Source organism: Pogona vitticeps, chromosome 2 (genome assembly GCF_051106095.1).
Source record: "Pogona vitticeps strain Pit_001003342236 chromosome 2, PviZW2.1, whole genome shotgun sequence".
Lineage (NCBI taxonomy): Eukaryota > Metazoa > Chordata > Lepidosauria > Squamata > Agamidae > Pogona > Pogona vitticeps.
The window spans coordinates 10,755,062-10,778,911 of NC_135784.1; the positions used below are offsets into that span (position 1 = coordinate 10,755,062).

General features: G+C 44.2%; 2 protein-coding genes across 7 annotated transcripts in view; both read left to right on the forward strand.

Annotated features, from left to right (window-relative positions):
• Positions 1 to 5,263, forward strand: part of LOC144587402 (uncharacterized) — a 44,024-nt gene extending 38,761 nt beyond the window's left edge. The window contains exon 2 of the mRNA XM_078387982.1: positions 2 to 5,263. Within this exon, the coding sequence (XP_078244108.1) occupies positions 2 to 44 (43 nt within the window). The 3' untranslated portion in view covers positions 45 to 5,263. The remainder of the gene's footprint in view (position 1) is intronic.
• LOC140703827 (uncharacterized) overlaps positions 1 to 23,850 on the forward strand; it is a 221,687-nt gene that overhangs the window by 138,830 nt on the left and 59,007 nt on the right. For 3 of the 6 annotated variants that reach the window (XM_078387632.1, XM_078387635.1, XM_078387636.1), the window contains exons 1-2: positions 13,549 to 18,837; positions 21,041 to 21,121. The exons of 1 other annotated variant lie outside the window; for it this stretch is intronic. The gene's annotated coding sequence lies outside the window, so the exon portion shown is untranslated. Of the gene's footprint in view, positions 1 to 13,548; positions 18,838 to 19,561; positions 19,649 to 21,040; positions 21,122 to 22,695; positions 22,827 to 23,850 lie in introns of those variants that run through there. 2 more of the 6 variants (XM_078387634.1, XM_078387633.1) reach the window with 2 other exon arrangements.

Genomic DNA, 23,850 nt, shown 5'->3' on the forward strand with positions numbered 1-23,850 from the left:
GGCTTAGGTTACATCAAAGAACTCATACTGGGGAGAAACCATAGAAATGGATGGAATGTGGAAAGATCTTTATTCAGAACTCCTTATAAGTTAACCAAGGCGTTGGGAGCTCTTTCAGTTTGTGCTGGTTTCCACTGTAAAGAATATACATCCAAATGCTGACATAATGCAAAAGAGAAAAAATGGAGTGCATTTTGAAGTGCCACTTGTAATCTATTTTACTTCTATATTTAACATGGAAAATAGACGTGGAACCTTGTGCTTAATAAAATGATTATAAGCATATATTGTGCAATAGAAGGTTTTACAAAATGAATGTAAAAAGAGAAAAGGATGGATGTTCTGAGGCTAACTGATGAAAGAAAAGCAAGTAGTGAAGAGAGAGAAGCTGTCATTTGTTTTAGAAGGCTTTGCCCCCTAAAATAATAGTATTTGAGTTTTAAAGAGGGTACCAATGAATTTGTATTCTCTCTTTTAGTATATGAACAACATATATGTTCCTTTTTCATGAAGAACTAGGTGTTTCTATGCCATTGAGAGTAGACTGCTTTGTAATGGCAGGAACTGTTGGAAGGAGTGGAAATTTTGGTTTTTCAAGCTCTGGCCTCTTCGGGCCGTGGACTGCTCTGGGTCAGAGGTGACCAAGATCTTTGATCCTCAACTTCTGAACTTTTCATCGGCTGGGAAACCCAAGCCCTGTGAAGATTTGTTTTTTCTGACTCAGGCAGAACAAAGGGATATAAATGTTGTGAGAGATCTCACACAAAGTTTTATTAGAAAGAAACAAAGAACCATAGATGTCTGGTTTCATTAAGTACAACATACGATGGAAAAGAAGCCGGATGAATGTCCTTGGAAGAGCAGAAAGGTAACCGTGAACAAGGGACAGCCAGCAAAAGATTTTACACATGGCTATGTGAGAACAAAACTTTCTGTTTATTAACAACAGATTGAGAACTAAATAGAGATTTTTAAAATGTGTATATATTTATTTTTAAAGTTTAAATATTTTTGAATGTGGTGTGGGTTTTTCAGGCTTCTTGGCCGTGTTCTGAAGGTGGTTTTTCCTAATGTTTCACCAGTCTCTTTGGCCGGTGTAACAGTACCCAAAGTATGACGTCATTCCTGCCTGTCAGTCAAGGGATGGAGCAGGAGGGGTGGAGCCAGAATGACAGTTGGAACAGCTGGGTGAGACAGTTAGTAGTTGGAATCAGATGGAGAGAGGTTCAGAGAGAGTTAGGGACCAGAAGTTATTGAAACAGTGCTAGGGCATAGGAGTAACAAAAAGGGTTAAGAAAAGAAATTGAAAGACTAAAACATTGGACAAGCAGGAATGATCTCATCAGTTTATCAAGAGAAATATTGACATGATCTGATATATGTTAACACCTGATTTAACACACATGAATATATAACACAGTTACTTATACTTATGATTCTGTTCAATAATAAAAGAATGTTTATTTAAAACCCTTGTCTCCTGAAACTGTATGACCCTTTGGGATGACAGCTCCTGAGTGTGTGGTATTTGATTTGGTATTAGTATAATACCTGGTGGCAGCGAAAAGGGCGTATTTACCTTTGTGGAGCCCAGAGGTATAAAGGGCACAAAGGGGGATCGCCACAAGTGGTGGCAGCGAAGTGGGATTCGAAATATAATCCAGTGAGCCAAAGGATTTCAGTAAACCAAAGAAAACTTGAATTTCCTGAGCTTAGGGAACCTAGTAGTCTGGTGCTGTCAGGGCAGGAGTGGGACCCTTAGAAGTAGCTTGGTGAAAAGCTTAAAAAGGGACTCCTGAGGCAGACCAGGGAAGGACTACAGAAAAGGGGAAGCTCTAAGGGAAAATTCAACAGTTTAAAGTTTACCTCAAGATTGTGAAAGACCAGGGGGTCTAGCTTTGGGGTCCTGGGCTCTGAGAGGAGAGTGCTGAGAGGACAAGAAGTGGAAGCCAGGGTCAAACACAAATCTGAGGGGAACAGAACAAGCAGAGGAGCTTGGAAAGCTGAAAAATAAACAGAAATAAGTGTGTGGCTGGAAGCCAAAAGAAACAGTGTATCCCACAAGGAGCTCAGGCAGGGTGTCTGGAATAGTAACAAAGTAGCAAAGTAAGCCGAGAACAGGTTGTCTAAAAGCTACTTAGTATTTCCCTAGCACAGAGAAAAAAAATAGGTCCCTTTTAAAATAAGGCTTGTGTTTTAAATCTGAGAACACAGAGAAGCCATGCCTCCCAAGAGAGGGAAGAAGCTAATAATGGAGGTACCTGAAGGGTTACCTCACGAAGAGGAAAATACTCTTGAGGTAGCCGAGCAAGTAGATGATGATGCTCAAGAAGGGACTGCTCAGGAGGAGAATGCCTCAAGGGGAGGAGAAACTACTTTAACCTCCCGAGAATTTCAAAAATGGAAATTGGAGAAAGAGTTTCAATTAAGAAAATTGGCCATGGAGCAAGAAGCCAGAAAATTGGTCACGGAGCAAGAAGCCAGAAAATTGGCCATGGAGCAAGAAGCCAGAAAATTGGCCATGGAGCAAGAAACCAGAAAATTGGCCATGGAGCAAGAAGCCAGAAAATTGGCCATGGAGCAAGAAAGAGAAAAGATGAGGGTAGAGGCAGAAGCCAGGAAAACAGAAATGGACACGAGGGAAAAAGGGATGGAACTGAAACACCAAATTAGAATGGCACAATTAGAATTAACATTACTAAATCAGAATAATAACAATTTATCTGTTGAAGAAATTTCAAAAAGAGAAAAGTATGAGACTCAGGCCAGACAAAGTGAGCAAGATCTTGAAAAATGGAATCTGCAAAAAGGCATTAAATTAAACGAAATCAGAGTTAAGACTGAAGAAAAGTTAAAAGATATAAGAGTTAGGGCTGAGGAAGAAATTTTACAGATCAGGGCTGAGTTTGAGGCTAAGCAAAAGGAGCTGGATTTGAGAATAAAAGAGGAGAAATGACAGCTAGAAAAGAAACTAATGAAATTATCAGCCCAAAATAAAAATACTATTAATGATTCAAATCCTGAGAGAAACCTATCTAAACCAGCTGAATGTATAAAATTAGTACAGAACTCAAATTATTCTGAGGTAAAATTTGAAAGGAAAACTTGGGATGACAGAAATAGAGAACCGAGAAAGTACCCCAGAGATCAACCGACAGTTGGAAGCCATTTTAATGGCAAGCCCTCAGATCAAGGACAGCATAAATTTAAAAACTGGGAAGGGTAAGGAGAAAAATCTCTTAGTTTTGAACCAAAAGCTGTAAGATGTTTTGGTTATGAAGAACAAGGCAACTGTAAACCACAATGTGTTATTGGGCAACAAAAAGGGAATTTGAATTTGCCTAAGGAAGTAGATTGCGTAGAGCAAAAGGAGGCACCCATAAGGGCAGTTGAAGTGGGCACCATAGCAACCACAGTTAGTGCTGGAGCAGAGAGCCCAGACCAACAGGAACACAGGGAAGTGTCAGTACTTAGAAAGAGTAAAGATGAGGTGAAACAGGTTAATTTTGTGCATACAAAATCAAAAGGAAATCGGGAAACATGCTACCCTGAGATAGTGAAACTGAAAACTTTAGAAGGAAGTAAATTGAAGTCAGCAGAAGTAGTATCTAAGGAAAAGATACAGCTAACTGAAAAGGCTGATAATTCTATGTCTGCACCCATAGCTAAAACCAAGCAACAAGAAACCCTAGCTAAGAAATTGGAGGATAAAGAATTAGAACTAGAGAAAATTAAATGTGCATTTAATATTAAACAAGTAGAGAAAAGAGAAATGCAAGGAGTACTAATGAAATTTACTCTAGTCATAGAAAAGAGAAAAGAAGTTAGAGGAAAAGCTATGATAAGGATAGCAGGCTATACCCAGCATGAGGAAAGAAATGTCAGACATATAGCCTCTCCTTTAAAGATTATAAAAGCTAAAAGAAGACAAGAAGATCCAGTGGTTAAGCAGATGTAAAGAGACCCTGGAAAAGTTGCAGACTACATTAAAGAAAAGTCAGCGTAGTATCCACAGAGGTCATCGTATCCAGAGAGGTCGTGTCCGGAGATGTCAATGTACCCAAAGAGGTCATGTCAAGAGACATCTTCATGTCGTGAGAGGCGTAGGGTCCCGGAAGGAGTTCCACGCTGAGGTATCCAGATTCGAACCCAGAACCGTGCTGAGCCGAGCAGACAACGAGAAAGATCACCACCCAGCTGAGTTCCTGAGTGGAAAGCTGCAGCCAAGGTGGAGACATCGTGCTTCGAGGAAACGTAAGTGGGACAAAAGAGGGTGGTTGTTGCAGGAAGTCCAACCGTGCAAAGGGAAAGGACAATTTGGACTATGCTCAGACTCAATACCATTAATGGACTTACGAACTGGGAAAGCTTACAAGAACAAGCTTGCAAACTGGAAGAGAGACTTGCAAGATTTGGACTTTAAATTCCGTAAGAAAAGAAAGACTCAAAAGATAGCTGCTGAAGCGTGGGCTCAAAGACCTAATGAAGAACAGTACTGAAAATAAATGTAGAAAGTAATGGACTTCCAGTTATGTGTAAATTAATATAAGTAATTGCAAAAGTAATTGTCTTTTAAAAAGAAAAATGGTAAGAAATGTAGAATGTAATAAACTGTTTTAGTTAGGTAAAAGTAAAAATAAGTAATTATAAATGTAATTGCATTGAAAATGAGAGAATGGTACGTAATGTAGAAATTAATAAGCTGTTCCTGTTATGTGTAACTAAAAGTAAGTAACTGCAAAAATAATTGTACTGAATAAGCAATGGGAAAGTGCATTAACAAAGAATTTGAAAGTATTAATTGAAAATGTTAACTGATAAAAGTACTGTAAATGAAAAATTGATAAGCAGTGGGAAAATGTAATAACAAAGGAATTGAAAATGGTAATTGCAAATGATAAGTAATTGAAGGTAAAAATTTGGAGTAAATATTAATGTGAATTTAAAATAGGTAATGTTAATAAGAGGTGGAAATATTAAAGTGCTTCTATGTTGTTCATGGAGCAAACCACTATAGGTTTCCTCCATGGAACAAACTTGCAAAGGAGGGAGGTATGTAACAGTACCCAAAGTATGACGTCATTTCTACCTGTCAATCAAGGGATGGAGCAGGAGGGGCGGAGCCAGAATGACAGTTGGAACAGCTGGGTGAGACAGTTAGTAGTTGGAATCAGATGGAGAGAGGTTCAGAGAGAGTTAGGGACCAGAAGTTATTGAAACAGTGCTAGGTCATAGGAGTAACAAAAAGGGTTAAGAAAAGAAATTGAAAGAATAAAACATATTGGACAAGCAGGAATGATCTCATCAGTTTATCAAGAGAAATATTGACATGATCTGATATACGTTACTCCTTCATGGATTGCTGCCTTGTCGTGGCGAAGGGGCTTGAGTAACTCAGAGAAACTATGGGCTATGCCGTGCAGGGACACCCAAGACGGACAGGACATAGTGGAGAGTTCTGACTAAACGCAATCCACCTGGAGTAGGAAATGGCAAGCCACTCCAGTATCTTTGCCAAGAACACCCCATGATCAGAAACAAAAGGCTAAAAGATATGACGCTGGAAGATGGGCCCCTCAGGTCGGAAGGCGTCCAACATGCTACTGAGGAAGAGCGGAGGACAAGTACAAGTAGCTCCAGAGCTAATGAAGTGGTTGGGCCAAAGCCGAAAGGACGCTCAGCTGTGGACGTGCCTGGAAGTGAAAGGAAAATCCAATGCTGCAAAGAAAAATACTGCATAGGAACCTGGAATGTAAGATCTATGAACCTTGGGAAGCTGGAGGTGGTCAAACAGGAGATGGCAAGAATAAACATCGACATCCTGGGCATCAGTGAACTAAAATGGACAGGAATGGGCGAATTCAGCTCAGATGATTATCATATCTACTACTGTGGGCAAGAATCCCGTAGAAGGAATGGAGTAGCCCTCATAGTCAACAAAAGAGTGGGAAAAGCTGTAATGGGATACAATCTCAAAAATGATAGAATGATGTCAATACGAATCCAAGGCAGACCATTCAACATCACAATAATCCAAGTTTATGCACCAACCAGCATTGCTGAGGAGACTGAAATTGAACAATTCTATGAAGATTTACAACACCTTCTAGAACTGACACCAAAGAAAGATGTTCTTCTCATTCTAGGGGACTGGAATGCTAAAGTAGGGAGCCAAGAGATAAAAGGAACAACAGGGAAGTTTGGCCTTGGAGTTCAGAACGAAGCAGGACAAAGGCTAATAGAGTTTTGTCAAGAGAATAAGCTGGTCATCACAAACACTCTTTTCCAACAACACAAGAGGCGACTCTATACATGGAAATCACCAGATGGGCAATATCGAAATCAGATTGATTATATTCTCTGCAGCCAAAGATGGAGAAGCTCTATACAGTCAGCAAAAACAAGACCCGGAGCTGACTGCGGTTCTGATCATCAGCTTCTCATAGCAAAATTCAAGCTTAGACTGAAGAGAATAGGAAAAACCATTGGGCCACTCAGGTATAATCTAAACCAAATCCCTTATGAATACACAGTGGAAGTAAAGAACAGATTTAAGGAACTAGATTTGGTGGACAGAGTGCCTGAAGAACTTTGGATAGAGGCTCGTAACATTGTCCAGGAGGCAGCAACGAAAACCATCCCAAAGAAAAGGAAATGCAAGAAAGCAAAGTGGCTGTCCAACGAGGCCTTAGAAATAGCAGAGAGGAGAAGGGAAGCAAAATGCAAGGGAGATAGGGAAAGTTACAGAAACTTGAATGCTGACTTCCAAAGAATAGAAAGGAGAGACAAGAGGGCCTTCTTAAATGAACAATGCAAAGAAATAGAGGAAGATAACAGAAAAGGAAAGACCAGAGATCTGTTCAGGAAAATTGGACATATTAGAGGAACATTTTGCACAAAGATGAACATGATAAAAGACAAAAATGGGAGGGACCTAACAGAAGCAGAAGACGTCAAGAAGAGGTGGCAAGAATACACAGAGGAACTCGAGAACAAATTGCTAACTTGCGCTGGATTATGGAGAAAGCCAGAGAGTTCCAGAAAAATATCTACTTCTGCTTCATTGACTATGCGAAAGCCTTTGACTGTGTGGACCACAGCAAACTATGGCAAGTTCTTAAAGAAATGGGAGTGCCTGACCACTTTATCTGTCTCCTGAGAAACCTATATGTGGGACAGGAAGCAACAGTTAGAACTGGTCATGGAACAACTGAGTGGTTCAAAATAGGGAAAGGAGTACGGCAAGGCTGTATATTGTCCCCCAGCTTATTTAACTTATATGCAGAATACATCATGCGGAAGGCTGGACTGGAAGAAACCCAAGCCGGAATTAAGATTGCCGGAAGAAATATCAACAACCTCCGATATGCAGATGATACCACTCTGATGGCAGAAAGTGAGGAGGAATTAAAGAACCTTGTAATGAGAGTGAAAGAGGAGAGTGCAAAAAACGGTCTGAAACTCAACATCAAAAAAACTAAGATCATGGCCACTGGTCCCATCACCTCCTGGGAAATAGAAGGGGAAGATATGGAGGCAGTGTCAAATTTTATCTTCCTGGGCTCCATGATTACTTCAGATGGAGACAGCAGCCCTGAAATTAAAAGGCGCCTTCTTCTTGGGAGGAAAGCGATGACAAATCTTGACAGCATCTTGAAAAGCAGAGACATCACCTTGCCAACAAAAGTCCGAATAGTCAAAGCTATGGTTTTTCCTGTCGTGATGTATGGAAGTGAGAGCTGGACCATAAAAAAAGCAGACCGCCGAAGAATTGATGCCTTTGAATTGTGGTGCTGGAGGAGGCTCTTGAGAATCCCCTGGACTGCAAGGGGAACAAACCTATCAGTTCTAAAGGAAATCAACCCTGAATGCTCACTTGAAGGACAGATCCTGAAGCTGAGGCTCCAGTACTTTGGCCATCTCATGAGAAGAAAAGAGTCCTTGGAAAAAACCTTGATGTTAGGAAGGTGTGATGGCAAGAGGAGAAGGGGACGACCGAGGATGAGATGGCTGGACAGTGTCTGCGAAGCAACCAACATGAACCTGACACAACTCCGGGAGGCAGTAGAAGACAGGAGGGCCTGGCGTGCTCTGGTCCATGGGGTCACGAAGAGTCGGACACGACCAAACGACTAAACGTAACGTAACGATATACGTTAACACCTGATTTAACACACATGAATATATAACACAGTTATATTTGATTATACTTATGATTCTGTTCAATAATAAAAGAATGTTTATTTAAAACCCTTGTCTCCTGAAACTGTATGACCCTTTGGGGTGACAGCTCCTGAGTGTGTGGGATTTGATTTGGTATTAGTATAATACCTGGTGGCAGCGAAAAGGGCGTACAGTTGTGTTCAAAATTATTCAGCCCCCACTGAAATTTAATGTTTTGGCCATTTTGACATTGATTTTGATCATTCAGTCATCTTGCTTACATTTACATGAAAGAGGCACTTGTAGGTCAGAGAAATATAACTTTAAGTTTATAATGAAATAACCACACATGTCTTTTCTGTGCTCACATCATTATTAGTTTTTATTCAACCCCCAAGTGACATTCAATCTTAGTACTTAGTACAACATCCTTTTACAGTTATAACAGCTTTTAAACGTGAAGCATAGCTTGACACAAGTGTCTTGCAGCGATCTACGGGTATCTTTGCCCATTCTTCATGGGCAAAAGCCTCCAGTTCAGTCAAATTCTTAGGCTTTCGCACTGCAACTGCTTTCTTTAAGTCCCACCAGAGGTTCTCAATCGGATTTAAGTCTGGTGACTTTTGCGATGGCCACTCCAAAATGTTCCAGCCTTTTCTCTGCAACCATGCTCTAGTGGACTTGGAGGTATGCTTGGGATCATTGTCCTGTTGAAAGGTCCAACGTCTCCCAAGCCTCAGGTGTGTGACGGACTGCATCACATTTTCATCCAATATCTCCTGGTACTGAAGAGAATTCATGGTACCTTGTACACGCTGAAGCTTCCCTGTACCTGCAGAAGCAAAACAGCCCCAAAGCATTATTGACCCTCCGCCATGCTTCACAGTAGGCAAGGTGTTCTTTTCGTCATATGCCTTGTTCTTCCTCCTCCAAACATAGCGTTGATCCATGGGCCCAAACAGTTCTAATTTTGTTTCATCAGTCCACAGAACACTATCCCACAACTTTTGTGGTTTGCCCACATGACTTTTGGCATACTGCAGTCGACTCTTCTTATTCTTGGGAGACAGCAAGGGGGTGCGCCTGGGGGTTCTGGCATGGAGACCTTCATTACGCAGTGTGCGCCTTATTGTCTGAGCTGAAACTTCTATACGCACATCTGACAAATCTTTTTTCAGTTCCTCAGCAGTCACACGGGGACTTTTCACGACTCTACGCTTTAGGTAGCGCACAGCAGTCGAAGTCAGCATCTTCTTTCTTCCACGACCAGGTAGCATTTCAACAGTGCCCTTTGCCTTGAATTTGCGAATGATGCTTCCTATGGTGTCTCTTGGTATGTTTAACTTCTTTGCAATCTTCTTATAGCCATTGCCCTTCCTGTGAAGACAAATCACCTCTTCTCTTGTCTTCCTGGACCATTCTCTTGACTTCACCATGTTTGTAACCACACCAGTAAATGTCTAGAAGGAGCTGAGTATCACAGTCCTTTTAAAGCTGCCTAATTGGTGCTTATTATGCTTGATTGGTGCTCAGTGACATCCACAGGTGTTTTCAATACCTGTTCGAAAACACCTGAATGAACCTCTCTTCTTCAGAGTGGTAGTCTTTAAGGGGTTGAATAATTGTGGCAATGAAGAAACCACAAAAGAAACATTTACTACTGTATTACATAAACAATTGATGTTATTTTAGTTGCATTTGGTTCTTTAAAACGTCCTTGTAGGATTTCATTCTGAATACAACTCCAAATGTACACTATAGTCCCTAAACCCCTTTACAGCATTGGGGGCTGAATAATTTTGAACACAACTGTATTTAACTTTGTGGAGCCCAGAGGTATAAAGGGCACAAAGGGGGATCGCCACAGCCGGCATCTTCAGAGGACAGCAAACTGCTCAGTTTGCTGTCCTCTGAAGATGCCGGCCACAGAGACTGGCGAAACGTTAGGAAAAACCACCTTCAGAACACGGCCAAGAAGCCCGAAAAACCCACAACAACCATTAGATCCTGGCCGTGAAGCCTTCGCGAATATATTTTTAAATGTCTTTCATTGTAAATGATAAGGGTTTTTACTTCTGATCATTGTATTCTTAGGAACTTTGAAGTGGTCTGAAGATGTATTCTCTGTCTTTCTAGATTATGAGATCCAGTTATTTTTAATGTTTGTATTTTAGATTCAAACACGTCTTAAATTTCCCCTATTATCTAAATTTAAATTCCTGCTTCTTTTTACAAGGTGCAAGATTGTATTTTAAGTAAGCCTGCAGTTTTTGCATAACTGTATGACATTGGATTTGAAGATTTGTACCTACAATTTTGTTTCTCATATCTGTAAAACTGCCTTAATTTTTTTTTGATTTAGTATATTTAAGTATGGAATCTAGAAATGATGTAAATCAATGAACTTGTACCGAATTAAAAAGTTTTGGAATTGCCTGAAATCTTTGCAGCAGTGAAAAGACTTCTTAAGAGCTACACACATGACCTTTGAACACCTTGTCACGGGTTGTCTATCTGATGGCAAAAATCAGGCTGAATCCAACCTGACTGGATTGCCATCCTTTCCTGAGAGGAGAGAGAAGCCCATGAAGCCCCAGAGGCAGAACATATTATGACCCTTCAGAGAAGTGCCACCTCCATAGGGAGAACAGGAAGATAGAGAGATGAAAAGGGTCACAGAGAAAACCAGGAGGATAGAGATAGTTCTGGGTGAAGAATCAAAGGTTGAGACAAATGAAGGGATAGGAGAGTCTGGAAATAAAGAGCCTGGGGTGTCTAAAGTGGAAATTCCAGTGACGGAAGCAGAAGGTCCATCAGAGGAAAGGAAGGATCTACCAGGTAAATGAACATTAGGAGCAGCAGAGGTGCAGGAGAAAAAGAAAGGAATAAAAGAGGAGGAGGGAAGAGAAATATATATTGGGGAACAATCAAGAAGCGAGACATCGGAAGCTGGAGAGGCAGAAGGGCAAAACAAGGAGACGATATTACCACAGGGCTAGGAGTTGATATGACTGGAGAAACCCTGGACCAAACAGTGGGAGAATTTGATACATCACTAAGATGTAGAAAGGAGTCGGTGAGAAGTAAGACCGGAGAAACCTCATATTGGGGAGAGAAAGATCTGAGAAAGTGGAGGAGAAAGATCAAGGTGGAGAGAGGCAAGCTAGCCGAAGAGAGAAAGGGAGAGATGGACCAACCTCTCACGGCTTTTGGCTGGACCCCGGCGGGTCAGTTGTGTTTATTGGAACCCACAGAAGAAACCGCACATCTCTAGATGTCTGAGAATACTGAACCCCCACAGTCTGGTTTCATTGTGGGAATCACCTTTTTTTCTGCAATCATATCAACATATCAACATCAACATCAATGAATTGTAGAATCTCCTTCCTGTGGAATCTGATATCGTAACAAATTTATGACCTCTAGATATCAAAAAGTCTTACCGGGGAGAGGCGATAGAAATACAAAGAATGTATGTGGACCTTTCATAAAAGCAGTCATCTTACTATTCATCCAAGATCTCATACAAAGGGGAAAACTTTGAAATGCAAAGAATGTCGGAACAGCTTCAGCCTGAGCAGAAACTTAAGGATACATAAAAAACCGCACATGGGAGTACAGGGGTGCCTTGCAAGACAAATTTAATTCATTCCATGGTTAACGTCGTCTTGCGAAAAATTCGTATTGTGAACGTGTTTTCCCATAGGAATGCATTGAAACATAACTAAAGCATTTCTATGGGCAAAAAAAGTCAGAACAACGTCAAATTTGGTTTACAAAGGGTTTATTAAGTGCTCTTTACAGCCATGCATACTGTGCAGATTATTTCAAAAATTTCAATAAAAAAACTTTAACTTTTTAAACATCATAGAAAAACATTTAAAAATCAGCAATCATGAGGCAGAAATATCTGCCTTCACTCGAACTGAATAGAAACAATGACTAACAGTCCTTGGATTGTGCTAAACTCTTCAGAAAGTGCATTTTCAAGGCTTGTAAACATACATAAACCAACAGTACTGAAACTTTTTACATTTCACAATTGATGTGAACAAGTGAGGCTGAAGTCTCTAAACCACCAGGACCAGTGTTTTAAGTCAGGAAACTAGAGGCAAACAGAACTGTCTCCACATCACAGGAGCAGTATTTGACATTCCCAGAGCTGCAGAGGGTCTCTCTGGTGATGGCCTGAACGATGGTCAACTGGGAGAAGGCTGTAAGGCTTGACCTCAAGGCTTCTAGGAGGAAGAGGAGGAGGAGGAAGGAGGCAACTGGACACCATTGGTAGAAGCAGCAGGTTCCTCTTCCTGTCTTGGCCTCTTCTTCAGGAACCTCTCCATGGTCAGCTGCTTCTGCCACCTTTTCAGCATTTCTCTGAAAGGGGACATGATCCTTTCGTCATATGTGTTTGAAAGGTCATGTGCCAGAGCCTTGTCCGGGTGGCACCCTTCTGCTTGAATCTGCACGTTTTGCCACAGTTCTAAGAGCTCCTTCACTTTAGTGGTGGGCAGCTGTTCCTCGCCTGGCTCTTCTCCCCTTTCCAAAGAGGCCTGCTCCTCCGTAGCCTCTCCCTGCAGTTCGACCAGCTCCTGAGTGGACAGCTCCCAGTTGTGGCCCTCCACCACTTCACAGATGTCCTCCTCTGTGACCTCGAGGCCCATGGTCCTCCCCAAGGCAACAATGTCCTCCATCACTATTGACTCTGGTGCAGGCGCGAAGCACTAATTGTTGGGCAGCGGAACAGATGGCAGCTGAAGTCAGAAGGAGAGAGATGGAGAAACTTTGCAGACAGGCCGGCGGGGCGTGCGAATGAAGTGCTGCTTCCGGGAGGCAAGAGTTGCAAAGTAACTCCATGTCCAGCTCCTTACAGATGAGGGAGGACACAGGCAGGCAAGGGCGGGACGGAGAGCGGCTACTTGTTAGCCAGCTGCTCCCTGAAGAGGGAGGATGGGGAGCGAGTGAGCAAAGAAGCAAAGCCGTGCATTGGGGGGCTTCCCGTGCTGGCTGCCACATGGCAGCTTCCCCGCAGGGAAGGGGTGCTGCTCTCCTGCAAGGGGCACTGGGAGAAGGGTTACCATGAAGGCCATACGCCCACCAGCAAGTGTGATATGCCCCCCAGGTAAGGGGGTTTGCGGCCCAGTTCCAGCAAACCCTCAGACTGGCACTGGGCCGTGGACTGGGGGTTGATGATCCCTGGTCTAGAGCAGTGGTCCCCAACCTGGGCCTCCAGATGTTCTTGGACTTCAACTCCCAGAAATCCTGGCCAGCAGAAGTGGGGGTGAAGACTTCTGGGAGTTGTAGTCCAAGAACACCTGGAGGCCCAAGGTTGGGGACCACTGGTCTAGAGAACATTGTAGCTGCTTTGCCAATGCATTAATCCAGGGAGAGATCATTGAGCCAAGGTACACAAAGCCATGAACAACCTCCAATTCTTGCGTAGAGATGGTAATAGAGGAAGGTGGGTCCACACCCTGGCCCATGACTTGTGTTTTCTTCAGGCTGGTTGTTAATCCAAAGTCTTGGCAGGCCTTGCTAAAACGATTCATAAGTTGTTGGAAGTCTTCAGCAGAATGGGCAACAACAGCTCCATCATCGGCGAAGAGGAAGTCCCGCATGCATTTCACTTTGGTCTTCGCTTTCAATCTAGAGAGATTAAGGAGCTTTCCATCTGATCTAGTCCAAAGAAAAAATCTAAGTCTCTGTTAAATGGTTGTTGTGGGTTTTCCGGGCTCTTTGAGCATGTTCTGAAGGTTGTTCTTCCTAACGTTTTGCCAGTCTCTGTGACGGCATCTTCAGAGGACAGCACTCTGTGCTCTGGAGCAGTTTGTTTGGGAGTTGAATCAGACATCTCTGTTAAATATCGACATAGTATGTATGCTGTTCCTAACACTGCCATTTTCTTCAGCGTGGTCTTTTGTGAATGCACACTGTAACGTGGCTGAGCCACTCTGAGGTCACTGCCTACTCAGGCCTCTCAGAATGCCCACCACGCCACTAAACACTCTTGCTGCCACCAAACCTTTCCTTTAAATAAAAAGGACAAGGGTTTCTTTCAAAAACAAAATCTGGTTTATTGATTACAAAAATAAAATATGAGAATCACAGAAAGATAATCACGTTGTAAATCACTTTCTTATTTTAACATCAGTCACATAGACATTCCCTCACTGACACTCAGGCACGCAGGCCTCTTTCTCTCTCACACCAGATCTCTCCAGATCTCACTCTCTCACTCAATCAATCTACCCTCACACACTCTTCACCCCCCTTTTTATACCAGCTCCTCCCCTTAAATTCCACCCTACGTCACACCATTGGCTGATGATTCACTGCACAGCTGTGACGGACAGGTGAGGTCAAGGCTGCCTGTTACATTACCTCCCCCCTTAATAAGTTGTTTTATGGGGGAAAGCTAAAGTGCTTTCCTCTATATAAACAACGAGGAGCAATACCCAAAAATTACATTACCTCAACAATACACTCACACTTACCAAAATATTTAACAGTCCAATAGAAAAAGTCATTCAATATAACAATTTCCCTTCTTATTGCTTTAAACACTTTAAACAACTATCATTCCTTATACTCTAAGCATTTTACTAATTTCAACAGTATACTTTACCTTATCATTTATACTTTATAATTAATTTTCATTAACTTTACCAACTTTACAATAATCAACATCAGGAAACTTATAAACACTTTAAACCATTCTTAGAGTCCATTTTTCCCCATCTTCAGTTGTCTGGTCTTCTAGAGGGGGCACCTGCAACACAGTTCTGAGTCCCTTTGACCACTCGTATCTCAAAGTCGAAGTCCTGCAAGATCAAAGCCCACCTCATCAGTTTACTGTTGTTGGCTTTCATAGTCCTTAGCCACAACAGTGGAGAGTGATCAGTACAGAGGATGAAATGTCTCCCCCAAATATATGGTTTCAGTTTCTGGACCACAATCAAAATGGCAAGACACTCCTTCTCGATGGTGGACAGGTGTCTTTCCCCTTTTTGTAGCTTCTTGCTAAGGTAAGCAACCGGATGAATATCTCCGCAGTCGTCACTCTGGCACAGTACGGCTCCTAACCCGGAGTTGGACGCATCTGTGAAGATGGTAAACTCATGATGGAAATCCGGAGCTCGCAACACTGGGTTGGTGATCAATGCCTCCTTCAGCTTCCCAAACTCCTCCTCGCAGCTACTGGACCACTGGATGTTGTCAACATTCTTCTTGCGCATCAGTTCCGTCAGTGGCGCTGCTATCTCACTGAACCTAGGGATAAATCTCCTATAGTAGCCTACCAGCCCAAGAAAAGATCTAACTTTCTTCTTGGTGGTGGGTCTAGGCCAACTACTTATAGCATTTACTTTTGCTTCCAGGGGGTTGATTATACCTCCCCCTACCACATGACCAAAGTACTTCATTTCAAGGCTACCCAGCTGGCATTTGCTTGCTTTCACCGTTAGCCCTACTGCCTTTAATCTTTGCAGCACTATTTCTAAGTGACAAAGGTGATCCTCCCAGGTGTTACTGAAGATACCTATGTCGTCTATATAAGCTACAGTAAAGTCGCTAAGCCCTTGCAAAGTTTTGTCCATAAGCTTTTGGAACGCTGCTGGTGCATTTCTTAACCTTAAACTTGGGAAACAAAACTCAAATAGGCGAAAAGGGCTACAAAATGCAGTTTTCTCCTGATCCTTGGGGTCAATTTGCACTTGCCAAAACCCTTTGGTCAGGTCTAGGCAGGAAATATAAAGACATCCCCCTCTAGTTTCTATCAGGTTATCCAACCTGGGCATAGGGTAAGCATATGGCTTGGTTACTAGATTAAGCTTTCTGTAGTCAACACAGAACCAAATACTACCATCTGGTTTATCTACCAGGACTATAGGAGCAGACCAAGGGCTTGATGATGGAACAATAATATTCTCCTTCAACATCTCATCTAGCTCCTTGCTCACCTTGTCAATGTATGGCCCATTGACTCTATATGGAGGTGATGGCACCAGTGGCCATTATCTTAGTTTTTTTATGTAGAGCTTCGGACCGTTTTTTGCACTCTCCTCTTTCACCCTCATATCAGGGCCAATTTAAGAAGATTAGTGAAGGGAGGCTTTAAAAATACAGGGAGATGAAAACGACTGTGAGAAAAACATCAGGTCTATTAACCTGGAAGATTCTAAGCTTTTAAGAGCATAAATCTTGTCACAAGGTCAAGCTTTTAGAACCAATTAATAGGGATCCCCATTCTATCAACACACGCATGGGTTTTAACTTCACAGGGTCTCAACAGATGATTGATGGGTGATTGTGATGTACTTTTTCTCTTGAAAGAAACCTTTGCACAGTTTCTTGAAGAACTGCTGCTGGAAAAAGAGGTCACAAGGGAAAAAATCTGGGATGGAGGGGGGGAGGGGATTGGACATCCTTCAAAGAGAGGATTGGCTGGAGCAGCAAAGGTTTGATTTGCCTTGAAAGGAGCTACGTTCCTGGCGTCCTCAGAAAAGCCAACTCCAACCTTTCAGGACAAATCAATGCCCTTGTCTTCATTCAGGAGATGACTGGACTGTCAGCTAAATGCTGGCCATCAGATAGCATTTTCCATCACCCCTGACAGCAGCAGCCCTGTTTAGGAGAACAGAGAGGCCTGGCACACACAGCATCCTCTTTCAACTACAAGGCTTAGGAAGAGCAGCCAATTAGTGCTATTGCTGTCTCCCAGCATCTGCTATACATCCGGGTTGCATCGCTTCATCTAACAAGAGAGGCAGACTTAGTCTGGACTGAAGGAGCTGCCTCCACCCCAAGCATGCCATTGCAGATCCAGTTCCTCATTGTTTAGCATATATCTACATCAGTGGTTTCCAACTGTGGGTAACCCAGATGTTCTTGGACTGCAACTCCCAGAAAGCTTTGCAACCAGCTGTGCTGACTACGGCTTCTGGGAGTCGCAGTCCAAGAAAACCTGGGCTATCCAAGACTGGGAACCACTGATCCACCTCATGGTAGAGATGCCGTTGTGACCCTTTTACCTGGTATTGAGTCCCAACCCACCAACTGACAAACAAGACATTTAAAGCCCCCCCCCCAAATTTAGCTTTCTTCTCCACTTTGAAGACACGTCTATATATTACAAATGTATTCCAGTTTTAAAACAGGAAACTATTATAAAGCATGACAGTTCCCCCCCCCCCAAACAATATTGGGAAATGGTAGTTACTGAGTGCTGTGAATGACCTGTAAGGGATATTTAGCCCTGCCTAGAATGATGATTTCCACAATTCCTTGAGCAAATGTAATAACTCTGTATTTGGCCCAAAAAGACTATTTTGTAATGGCAGAAGAGGATAAAAACTGTTTGCCCTAAAGTATAATCATTGTTAAACATCAGTAATTAAACATAATTATTCTTGTAACTCTTCATTATGTAAATTTACCTTGTAGTTTATACCCACGTGTAGACTGGGGAGGAGGGTGTCTGGAAAAAGGGCGTGAGACCAAGTATAAAGGTTGGAGAAGAGAGTTCATGATTCTTTCAGAGGAGGAGAAAGGGGATAAATAAAGGTAGGGAGGAAAGAGAAGAGGAAAGCAGCCAACCTGATCTTCAGTGGGGGTAGGAAAAATGCCACATCTTGGGCTAAAAGAAAGACAAATGGGTCATGTAATCAGCAACCAAGCAGGACAGAGGGCATTCATTCAGAAGGGGGGGAAATCACTCTGTCCCTGACCACCTTCCCCTGTGATTTAGCTTGCTGGGTTTGTGAGCTATTAACGTTTTAAATTTTATACAAAAGGTCTATTAGAATTTTACTATTTTGATGTCATTCCTTAGATGTCTTAGAAAGATCTGCATTTCCCAAACCAGTGCTAGAAAGAATGTGAACTACTTTTGGAGACAGAATTCAAAATAATGGAAAACAATTTTGGTTTCACATTGTGTGTTTAGATGACCCTTATACATTATGCTGCAGTAAAACACTGAGAGTAGTGCTAAGCACCAGGTCAGCCGTACAGAGATGCATGTAAGGAATAAACACATTTTCAACAACTAAGACCTGAATATTCTGCCCTATCTTAACTTTGGTGCCTCTGACAGAGTTTGCTGAGGGGAACTCTGTCTTGTCTGAGGGTTTTGTTCCCCTAGAAGTGGGGAAAGTTGGGCTTCTCGGGCAGGGGAGTTCTGGCCTCTGGAGGTCCTCCTGATTCAGTGGAGAAGAAGTCCAGCGGCCAGGATTGAAGGGCCCGATCCAGATCCCCCCCTCAATATTTCATTCGTCAAACTGGTCTGCATTGGGCCAAGCAGGACCCTTGAAGGAAGAGGCGGTCGAGGCTTTGCTCTTGCAATGCAAATGAAATTCAATTAACGAAAAAAGAGAAATGTGCCAAACAGAGCAGATGGAATGAATGAGGACAAAGTGAAGGGTCCTCCTGTGCAGGCAGATGATGGAGGGTGATGTGACCTGATTTCTCTCCTCCTCCCCCCCCCCCGTTTGTGTAGGAGGGGGAAGGGGAGGAACATAGAGCTACGAAGGCGAAGGAAGAGCCCCTCCCCTGCACGCCCTTTGAACGGGAGCCGGAAGCCGGGATCGCTGCGCCTGCCTCTTCCCCCTTTGGCCGAAGAAGGCACGTGGAGAGAAGCGGAGCTCTGGGAGCGCCTCCCGGATCGGGACCTGGATGGAGGTGGGCGATGGAGGGGGGGGCAGGTCGGGTGATGTAAGGGGGTGAGGATTGCCTGGAGGTGGTGAGATGGCCAGATCCCTGCCAGTTTTGGAGGGGGGGGCTGCTTCTCCAGGTTGCTGTGTTGTGGTTTGCGCTGCTCTACCTGCTTGTAAGGCATTTTTTTTCTTCTGGGTCTCCTCCGGAAGGAGGGGAAGAGGGAGGGGGATTGAAAGGGGAGACAGGATCTCTGGGGTCCAAATCCCACACGGAGAACAACTCCCCTGCAAGGCCTTAGGGCTTCATCATGGAGGGGAAGGGGTGAAGATTCTGTCTCTGCAAGGAGACCCTGCCTTCCCTTGAATCCTGCGAGGAGCATCCGGTGGATGGAAACAAAGCAACGGGAGAGAAAGTAACTTGCCTTCCATCTCCCCCCCCCCCGTTCCTTCTAATGACGGAGGACAACCCCCTCCCTCCCTTAAAAGGACAAAGTCCCATGTGGGGCCGGAGAGGAAAAGGGGGCTGCGATGGGGGGGGCAGGCGGACGTGGAGGACTTGGGGGGCAATCAGGAGGAGGAACATCTGCCAGACCTCTTGCTCTTTTGCACACACTCTGTGTGTTTGTTTCTCTCTTTCTCTCTCTTTGCGTCCGTCCGTGCGTGTGTGTGTCTGTGTGTGTGCCTGCATTAACTGGCAGAGAGGAGAAAGTAACCTGATCCCTCTCAAGGCCAGATCCTGAGATGAGGATCAACTGCAGGACGACTCCTCCCCCAAAACTTGTGTTGCTTCTCAACTTTTTCCGAAAGGCAGGCAGGAAAGAAGCAGGAGAGAGAAGGTGGTGGATTTTCCTCTCTGGGATGTTTGATAGCAGAGGCGGAAAGGAAGATCTCCCCAGAAAGGGATTCCTGGTGGAGGTTGTTGTTCTTCCCGCAGGGCCAAAACTGTTCTGGTTTTTGGGTCCTGAAGGCACAATTCAGGGCCATCGGCTGTGCAAAAGACCTGCCCCTCTTCTTAGGGGTTCTCCCTCCTGCCCCCAGTTCGTGGCTCTCCATGGGGTGGAGCAAAGGGACACCCCCCTCGCTCCCTTAAAGAAAAAAAAAAAGTCCCAGGAGCGACAGGTGGGAGGTGGAGGACTTGGGGGGGCGGGCAGGAAAAGTGGGGTTGGGGAGGGAGGGGGTCATCCCTGCGCCTTCCTGCAAGGGGAAACGTCTGCCAGACCTTTTGCTCTTTTGCACACACCAGTGTGTTTCTCTCTGTGTTGTGTGTCTGTGTCTGTATTTTCCTGGATGATCTGGCAGAGAGGATGGCTTACCAGATCCTCTCAAGACCAGATCCTGAGCTGAGGATCAACTGCAAGGGTGTGTGTGACTGCTCCCTCCTCCTACTTGGTGGCTTCCTTGTTGTGTTGCTTGTGAATACAGACTGTCTTTTTCTGAAAGGCAGGGAGGAGAGAAGCAGGAGAGAGAATGTGGTGGATTTTCCTCCCTGGGATGTTTCCTAGCAGAGGCTGAAAGGGAGATCTCCCCAGGAAGCGTCTCCTGGTGGACGTTGTTCTTCTTCCTGAAGGGCCAAAACTGTTCTGGGCTTTGAGTCCTAAAGGCACAATTCAGGGCCATCGGCTCTGCAAAAGACCTGCCCCTCGCTCCTTCTTCTTAGGGATTCTCCCTCCTTCCTCCAGTTCGTGGCTCTCCATGGGATGGAGCAAAGGGGGCTTTGGAAAGAGGCCGAAGGAGCTCCGGTCATTTCCACATGGAGGGCAGGAGGAAAGAAGGACAGGAAGGCAACCCAGCCTCTCCTTCTGGGGTGTTCCCTCTCCCGGCAGGTATTTTGTGGAGTGAATGGCTCTGAAGGGTCCGTTCCAGACCAAGTGGTCGTGAAATCCTTTCTTTTACAGCAGGGATAGCTGACACCAAGACTCCCACCCTTGGTTGCCGCCTTTTCAACCCCTACGAGGTTTAGAGTGAGCTCAGAGGGAAGAGTGAAGCCTAAGCAAGGTTGGGAGCTTTTATCTCAGAGCCTGGCATGAGATGCTCCCTCCCTTCCTGTGGTTTCTTTGTCTGCTTGCTTTCCTGTTCCTCTTGTTCTGCTGCCTGAAGGAGAGAAAGAGAGGGGATGGAGCCCCCTTCAATAGAAATATGAGGAAAGCACATCCTGGATGGAAACATTTTTGATTTGCTTTATCAATGAAGCCTCCAGGCTGATCTTTTCTATTTTTCTTTTCTGCTAGGAAGGGGTGAGACAGAGTTGATCTCTGTTTTTGGGACCAAAAACAAAGAACCAAATCCCAGATCCCTCCAACATTTTCAAGGTACGTGAGGTATCAAGAGGTGGCTTAATTAGCCTTGCCACACACTCTCTCCTATTTTTTTATTAATTATTAAATTTATACCCCGTCCATCTAGACCAAGTCTACTCTGGGCAGATAACAATAAAAATGGAATAAAAACACTATAATAAAACAAAAAAGAGCAATAATAATATAGTTCAAGATGGGGGAAAATAAAAATAATCAATTTATGACAGAAGCGAAAGCCTGCCTAAAGAGTCAGGTCTTAAGTTTGTTCTTGAAAGCACCCAGCGAAGGAGCCAGACAGACCTCTGGGGGCAGACAGTTTGAGAAGGCCCGGTTTCTTGTTCTTTCTTTCTGAAACCCCCCCCTCAGTGTTAGGCCCCTCAGCCCCCCTTCCTGGCTAAAACGAGGGATTTGGGTACATCTAGGTGAGAGGAGAGCATACTGCTAGATATCAATGTCCTAAACTGTTTAGGGCTTTATATGTCATTATTAACACTTTGAAATCAATGTGAAAACAAACGGGCAGCCAAGGCAAGGCATCCAGAGTGGGGAAAATATGCTGATATTTTCTCGTTCCACTGAGAAGTCTGGCCATTGCATTCTGCACCATTTGAAGCTTCCGCTTCAATCTCAAAGGTAGCCCCACGTAGAGTGCATTGCCGTAGTCTAATCTCAAGATGGATGGACCAAAATGGTGAGCGGTCTCATGTAGATATTAAACAGCATTGGGGAGGTAATTGAGCCCTGCAAAACCCCACAATTGAGGCTACACGAGGCCAAAACACTCTCCCCAAGCTGTACTCTCTTAGGACGGTCCTCCAAGAGGGATCGGAGCCAGGCAAACGCCAGACCACCGATTTCCAGCTTGGAGAGCCTCCCTAGGAGGATACCGTGATCGATGTTATCGAAGGCGGCTGAGATATCAAGGAGGACCAACAAAGCCATTTGGCCCCTGTCAGCCTCCCTCAGTAGGTCATCCAACAGGACGACCAATGCCGTTTCCGTACGATGGCGTGGCCTGAAGCCCGACTGGAACGGATCCAGAGCATTGCTTTCGTACAAAAAAGCCTGGAGCTGGTCTGCCACCACCCTCTCTGCCACTTTGCTAATGAAAGAAACATTGGCAATGGGCTTACAATTGCCAATGTTGTCCGCTGCCAAACTTGGTTTCTTCCTTATTGGCCTAATGAGTGTCTCCTTGAGGGCAAGAAAAACTTGCCCTCCTGGAGAGATCCATTAATTATTGCTGCGGCCCATTCGGTTGTTGTAGTCCTGGCTGCTTTGATTAGCCAGACCGGGCAAGGGTCGAGGGAGAAGGTGGTGTCATGACAGTGATCAAGTGCTTTGTCCACCATATCTGGAGTCATGGGCTGAAAGAGATCAAGTCTCACCAGGCAAGGCGGAGAGCTGGACTTCTCAATCTACTGTGTTCAAAAAATGAGATAGCTCCTGGCCGATGGCCTCCACTTTAGAGCTCTTTAAACAATTAACATGTACTTTGGACTATAATGATAACTGATTAACAGGTAACGTCATTTCTGTTCCTACCTTCTCCTGCGATGTCATTCCCCGGATTGGTCCACGCACAGATAATCTCAAGAATAGACTACTGCAATTCTCTTTATGTGGAGCTTCCCTTGAGGCTGACACCAGCAGATGCAAGACAGGAAGTGTCTCCTCAGTCCACCACTCTCCCCCTCTGGTCCTCTCCTCTGGGAAGGTAATTCCACACTCCTGCATGGGAGAAGGTTCTTCCATTCCACATTCTCTCTTTTCACCTTTTCTTTTTTGCATCCACTCTCCCCTTATCTTTCGGCTCCATCCTCTTCTCTCCTCTTTACCCCAGTAGAAAGATTTCCTGGCTGAGTAACGGTTCCTTCACCTTCCTGCCTCTTTACTTGGTATTATCATCCTCTCCGAGATATGAATACATGCTTTCTCCATCCAGAAACCTTCCCACCCTTCTAGCAATATCTTATTCTCTTCACCTCTACCGTTCTGACCTCCACTTCTCTCTCTTTCTCTCTCTCTCTGCTCCTAGTCCTCCTTACTTCTCGTCTCCTTCCTTTTCTCTTCCCCTCATGTCCAATGGGGGTCTTTTCCTCTTTTCTCCTTTGTCCCATTTCCTCTCTTTGCTGGCTTGGGCTCCCTCCATTTTCTATGGGCGAAGGGTAGGACCCTTCTGCCCCCTTTCTCTCATGGGGCTCTTGAGAATCTCTGCTTTCCCCTTTTGGGATCTTGAAGATTGAACTGAAGAAGCCGCTTCTGCCTTGGGGAACTTTGGAAAAGGAAAAGCAAGTGAAAGATCTGATTATTGATCTCAACGAGTGCAGGGCTCTTTAATCCATGGATTGACTTCGATTTTGCCTTGACAAACTCCCACAGGCTGGCTGGTGGGTCTCCTCCATGTGGGACGAGCAAGGGAGTGATTCCAAATTAAGAAATTAAAAATGATGTAAGGAAGGGAGGGGAACATTTCAGCCTGGACTTCTCAAGAATTCTTTCAAGAGCTTGAAACAGACATCAGCTGATGGGAGGGAGGCAGGGTTGTGACTGGGGTGTTCCCTGATGCCCTTGGGAGGGAGAAGACAATTATGGGAAGAGGGAAAAACACAACGTTTCTTGTTGGGTTCAAACATGCAGGATTCTGAGCACTTGCAAACATAATTCGTAAGTGCATTTTGATGCCTCCTCTTACAGATAATCCAAGAAATATCTGGAGAGTTAAAAATCCTCCTTCACTT